General features: G+C 49.3%; 1 protein-coding gene across 1 annotated transcript; it reads left to right on the top strand.

Annotated features, from left to right (window-relative positions):
- Positions 1-383: 383 nt before the first annotated feature.
- On the top strand, positions 384-5,031 carry ARMC6 (armadillo repeat containing 6). Its single transcript, XM_009074931.1, has 7 exons — positions 384-504; positions 956-1,038; positions 1,451-2,021; positions 2,474-2,619; positions 3,202-3,333; positions 3,891-4,028; positions 4,819-5,031. The coding sequence occupies exons 1-7, from the start codon at positions 384-386 to the stop codon at positions 5,029-5,031; spliced, it is 1,404 nt and encodes a 467-aa protein (XP_009073179.1).
- Positions 5,032-5,782: the final 751 nt, after the last annotated feature.

Below are 5,782 nucleotides of genomic sequence, written 5' to 3'. Positions count from 1 at the left end.
CGGGGTGAGTTCCCCCATCGGTGTGGGGTGTGGAGCCCTCACGGTGACACCCTCAGCCCTAACCCTCAGCATCCCGCGCTGAGCTCTGAGGTGCCTCGTTCTGTCGCTCGATCGGTATTTCTGCTGAGGTATCTCCGTGTGCCGCTTGGTGGGTGTTTTTCTGCTGAGATGCCTCGTTGCGTCGCTTAATCGCTGTGTTTCTGCCCGTTAAATGCAGCAATAATTGTGCCTTTGGCTGGGCGTTCTTGGTTTGGGGCTCTGAGGTTGTGTGCTGCACAAAAGAGCAAGTCACGTCCTTTGTTTCTGAAGGTTCTGCACCGAAACTGGTTCCCTCAGGGACTGGGGGAAGAGGAGGAAGAGAAGGTTCGTTCCAGCCTGGCACAATGGGGTCCAAGCAGATCGCACAGGAAACCTTTGATGATGCAGTGCAGGAAAACATCGCAGAGTTCGAGATGGACCCGGAGGAGGCTGTGAGAGAAGCTGTGCAGCAGTTTGAGTCTCAAGGTACTGTGGGCGTTCAGCTGCTTCTGCAGGTCGGGGTGGGACAGGCTGAGGGTTTAGCACAACCTGCGTGCGAGGAATGAGCAGACACTGTTGGAAAAAAGCTTCTGCAAAGTGGAGCAGAGACACTGTCAATGCTGACCTGGTTTCAGGGAGTGATTATGATTGGGAAACTGCAGAGGGAAATGTGGTCAGTGAAATGAAGCTCCTTTTTGTCTTCTACAGTTGGCATTTAGTCAACTAGTCCCTAATATAGTCCCCAAGTTCCAGGATAGATTTGACCATTATAGTCGCAGCATAACATATCACCATCTCTGCATTGATTTCTACAAGTTCCTCTTTGTCCACTGTGGTTAACTTGGTAGATTTAACCCAAAATCTGTACCTAATGCTGTTTGTTTTACTGTAATTATCCTGTAATTGCTATTAATCTTGGTTTTCTGTTCCATTTTAGGTGTGGACCTGAGCAATATTGTGAAAGCTGTTCGGTCACCTTCCTCAGAGAATGGGCAGAGGCAAAAGCACGAGATTCTCCTGGTAGGAGCACAAATGGATGTTGGTTTTGAGCAGGGTTATAGAAGAGTGTCAGTAGTAGGCCAAGAATAATGTCCCAACCTTGGTAATGTTCACTCCAGGTTGGATAAAGCCTTGAGCAACCTGCTTTGCTGGGAGATGTCCCTCCCCAGGGCAGGGGGTTGGGACTAGATGATCCCTAAGGTCCATTCCAACCCCTCACCATACTAAGAATCCATGGCAGTGGTGGCAGCAGCATGGAGAAGCCTCTGGTCCTCCAAGGCTTCTGTGCACCAGGACAACCCAAGCAATGGCTTAGATACCTCCAGCTGATTCCGAATTTGAGACTGTTTTGATAAAATAAATGTAGCTGACTATAAAGAGCTGCTTCTGTTCCTCCCAGGAAAGGCAAACTAACTCCTGCTCTCTCCCCCAGACCCTGGATTCCCTGGGAAGGGCCGTGGATGCCTCAGCCCTGGCAGAGCTGCCTGAGCAGCTCCAAACCTTCACGGAGCAGTGCCGGGAGCAGTTAGCCTTCCGCTACCTGGCCGGGCAGAACGGCGCTTACTCCGTGGTGTTCTCTGCCTGCCAGCTGGCTCTGGGAGACAGGAATTTACTGCTCCAAGCCTTCTCCACCCTGTCTGCCTTGCTGGATGGGCAGCCAGACCTGCTGGACTCAGCCGGGCAGGAGCTGCTGCTGCAGATGCTGCGGGAGCGGCGTGAGGACGCGGAGGTGACGCTGGTCGGGATCCGCTGCGTGCGACACGCGTGTCTGAAGCACGAGCAGAACAGGCAGGACTTTGTCAAGGGAGGGATTCTGCCCCTCCTCACTGGAGCCATCATCCAGCATGGGGACAGTGCTGACGTGGTCAGGACAGCAGCCTCAGCCCTCAGGGTCATGACCTTCGATGATGACATCCGTGTGCCCTTCGGTCATGCCCATGATCATGCTAAAATGATTGTGTTGGAAAATGATGGGTTGAGAGTCCTCATTGAAGCTGCAAAAGGTAAAGTTAACCCCCATGGCTGGGGATGCTAATTGGGAATCATCTGTGTGTGGTTTCTTCTCACAAAAGCATTTGGTTGTGACTTGAAGCTCCTCAGAGGTGACTGAGAAATTTGCCATTGAAATGGTGTTTAATTCTAGTGAGGAAATGTGGCCTGAGACAATGAGTCTGACTGGGTAGCACTGAAGGGGCTCAGCTATTTGTCACTGTGTTGAGGAAGTGCTTTACAGCCCAGTGCAGGTTTGCAGCATGTTATGCCTGCCGAGGAGCTTCTTGCCAAGAAAAGACACTCTGACTTTGTCTGCAGACAGAGTGAACAGGTGTCATCTCTCCTCTTTTAATTTGTTAAATGAAATATGCTGTTCCCTGGTATTTTTTAATGAAGCAAAGGAAAACCCCCTTCATTCTGCTCACCCTCCCTGCTCACAGCTGCTCTGATCTCTCCTCTGCAGCCTTCACAGACAACTCCAGTGTCCTCAGTGAGCTCTGCGCCACCCTCTCTCGCCTCTCTGTCAGGAATGAGTTCTGCCAAGAGATTGTGGACCTTGGGGGCTTGAATTTTATGGTGACTCTCCTGGCTGACTGCATGGACCACCCGGTGAGCCCTCTGGAATGTTCTGGGAGCAGAGGGAGCACAGTGGGATGTGCTCTTCATTCTGAAGTGAATGAGCCTTAGCCTATGCAATATTTAAGGTGCAACTAAGGTTGAAACACAACTTCAGATCCAGATTTGCAGCCTTGTATAGAGAATCAGGTTATATGTGCTCTGCAGGTAAGAGTTGTGAGCCTCTTGCTCATGGTTATTCTTCCGTGCTCCATGAGCAGAGCTCTGCTAGCTCCCAGGGAAGCTGAGTGTGTGGTTTTCCACCATTCTAGAAGAGATTCATGAGGTTTAGATGCTCAAGGCCCAGAGGTTGATACTTGATTCTTCAAGCTTCTTTGACAGCATTTGCCAAACCACCAAGGTCTTTTATTACTCTGTGCAGCAAGAAAGTATCTTAGTATCACAGTATGTTCAAGGGTTGGAATGGACCTTAGAGGTCCAGTGACTGAGAGTTGCTCTTCCTAGCTGAGAATTCCAACTGTTCGCATGGAATTGCTGGGGGAAGTTGTGCTTTGCTTTCTCAAGAGTCTGTAATGATCCCTGCAGCTCTCTAAGTGTTTGTTGTTGGTGGGGCAGGACGTGGTGAAGCAGGTGCTCAGTGCCATCCGCGCCGTGGCTGGCAACGACGACGTCAAAGATGCCATTGTGGACGCTGGGGGAACTGACCTCATTGTCCTTGCCATCAGCCACCACCTGGCCAACCCTCAGGTACCACCTGGGAGTGCAGCTCGGGCTGGATGATGTGTGTTTGTGACTGAGTAGTGTGTCCCACATTGAATGTCCTGTTGGTGTAGAGAGCTTGAGTGTGAATGTTCTGGTGTGTCCACTCTGTATTGGGGTTTTGCCTTGTTCCTGAAGCAGGTGGATATTGGATATAGTGTTTTGTGCCTCTAGGGTGTAAAACATAGGATCATTAAGGTTGGAAGAGAACTTTAAGACCATCAAGTCCAACCATCCACTTGGCACTACCACTGTAACCCTTGAACCACATCACCCAGATCCATACACCTCTTCGACACCTCCAGGGATGGTGATTCCAACTATTCCAATGCTTGAACACAGAATTCTATGAGAATAAAATCATTAAGATTGGCAAATGCTTCCAAGACCATCACATCCAACCTTCAGCTTGGTTTACACACCAAAGCAGCAGGATGTTCCCCTGAAAAAAAACAAAAAATCACCATCAAATAGAACAAACTCCATTTTTATTTCCCTCAGAGCCATGTTTTCAGGCAGTGAGTGTCTCCCTCCCTGTCCTGCAGATCTGTGAGCAGGGCTGTGCAGCCTTGTGCGTGTTGGCTCTGCGGAAGCCTGAGAACTGTGGTGTCATCATGGAAGGTGGTGGAGCCTTGGCAGCACTGCAGGCCATGAAAGCTCACCCACGAGAAGTGGCTGTACAGGTATGTGCTCAGAGCTCCTCACTATTTAGCAGGATGGGTGTTGGCTGTGTTAGCTGCTTCCTTAGGTTTTTGTCCTTGTCAAATTCCCTAAGGTTTTGAGGGTGTTGGGAGTGCAGTGACTAAATGCAGGACAACATCTGTCATCATGATCAGAGCACAACTTAGCTTGGGTTTCAAATCCGCCTGAATGCAGGTTCAAGCGGCTGTGGAATGCCACACTTCTCTTTCAAGCATTGCTTTTCCTCCTCCTGGAAAGAGCAGGATGAGGATAAGCTCTTTCAGACCCAACTTGTGCCATCCAGGGCCAAATAAAACACCTGCATAGCAAGAAAGTAACTGCTGGTTTCTCATGCAAATCTCAATAGGTTCTGTGGCCACTTTAGTGATCCTCAGGGTATTAAAATACCATCAAAAATATATGCCAAAGGAGGAGTTTAAACTAAGTGCTAGGGAAGGTGCCTGGAGCAGCATAGGACAGTCCACAATCTGCAGCATAGGAAGGGTGGAAAGGTGGGGAGAATTCTGTCTTAGTGTTATTGAAGGAATTAGTTGGTATTCCCTGGCTGGTGTTTGGGATTTGCAGAGAAACAGGAGCTTGAGTTGGATAACCCTCCACAGGAAATAGCAGCCATACCTTTGTGCATGGATTTTATTCTTCCAGCAAATAGTTTGTTGCTGATCTTTGACTTCCCAGAACAGATTCCTCAGCTGGAGGCAGATCTGTGTGTGCTGCAGCATCCTACAGGGATGGTATTTCCCTGCTGACGTGTGTCCTGACCTCTGTCCCCAGAAACAGGCCTGCATGCTGATCCGTAACCTGGTGTCCCGGAGCAGGGACTTCTCCCAGCCCATCCTGGACATGGGAGCTGAGAACCTCATCACAGAAGCTCGTGCAGCTCACCGGGACTGCGACGACGTGGCCAAAGCTGCCCTGAGGGATCTGGGCTGCAAGGTGGAGCTGAGAGAGCTGTGGACAGGCCAGAAGGGGAGCCTGGCTCAGTGACACAGCTCTGCTCCCCAGGGGGAAAACGTGGCATGGATTAATCTGCACTGACACCCAGCTGGAATATCTGAAGCAAATGCCTGGCTTGGGAGGCTGCAGGGAACTCTTTCTCGGGAGCTACAGCTGAAATGGCTTTATGCATTCACAGGCTGCAAATCCACTCTGTGTAGTGATCATGCCCTGGATCATCTAATGCCTGAAGATGATCTGCTCCCCCTGTTATCCCTGCTCCTCGTGTCATCAAAACTGGGAATAAAACTCCCTGGCAGCAATGCAGTATTAAGCAGCAGAATTCCTTTATTGCAGCTCTGGATGCTCCTAAAGTGCATCCCAACTTTTTACCAGCTGTACATTTCAGCAAGCAGAGGAGTTAGTGCTCATTGGTTACAAGTTAATCCTTCTTGATTAATACTCTCTCATCTATTGGTTAGTGATTCCTTGCTTTTTATGCTAATTATTCATGAACTCATTACCATAATCCTGCCCTAATTATTCTTGCTTTTTATGCTAATTATTCATGAAATCATTACCATAATCCCGCCCTAATTATCATACCCCCTCCCCTTTACATTTAATTGAGGTGGTGATCTTTGAGGGTCTTCTGCAACCCATGGTGGTCATTTTTTATTCTATCCTTTGGTTGGACCTTTGCTCTTGGCCACAGGTCCTCCTTGGAATGTTCCTTATCAGGTGTTTTGCTAAGCCTGCTTGAATTTAATGATCAGCCTGTCCCTCCCGTACCAAATCAAGG

This window comes from Acanthisitta chloris, unplaced genomic scaffold (assembly GCF_000695815.1).
Source record: "Acanthisitta chloris isolate BGI_N310 unplaced genomic scaffold, ASM69581v1 scaffold19885, whole genome shotgun sequence".
Classification (NCBI taxonomy): Eukaryota; Metazoa; Chordata; class Aves; order Passeriformes; family Acanthisittidae; genus Acanthisitta; species Acanthisitta chloris.
This window is presented reverse-complemented; position numbering and strand designations above follow the sequence as displayed.

Bases quoted from the DNA above. Each gene is read 5' to 3' on its own strand.
- ARMC6 (XM_009074931.1), top strand. From the start codon at position 384: ATGGGGTCCAAGCAGATCGCACAGGAAACCTTTGATGATGCAGTGCAG. The intron at 505-955 runs GTACTGTGGGCG...GTTCCATTTTAG, and splicing joins GCAGCAGTTTGAGTCTCAAG to GTGTGGACCTGAGCAATATT. The intron at 2,022-2,473 runs GTAAAGTTAACC...TCTCCTCTGCAG, and splicing joins CCTCATTGAAGCTGCAAAAG to CCTTCACAGACAACTCCAGT.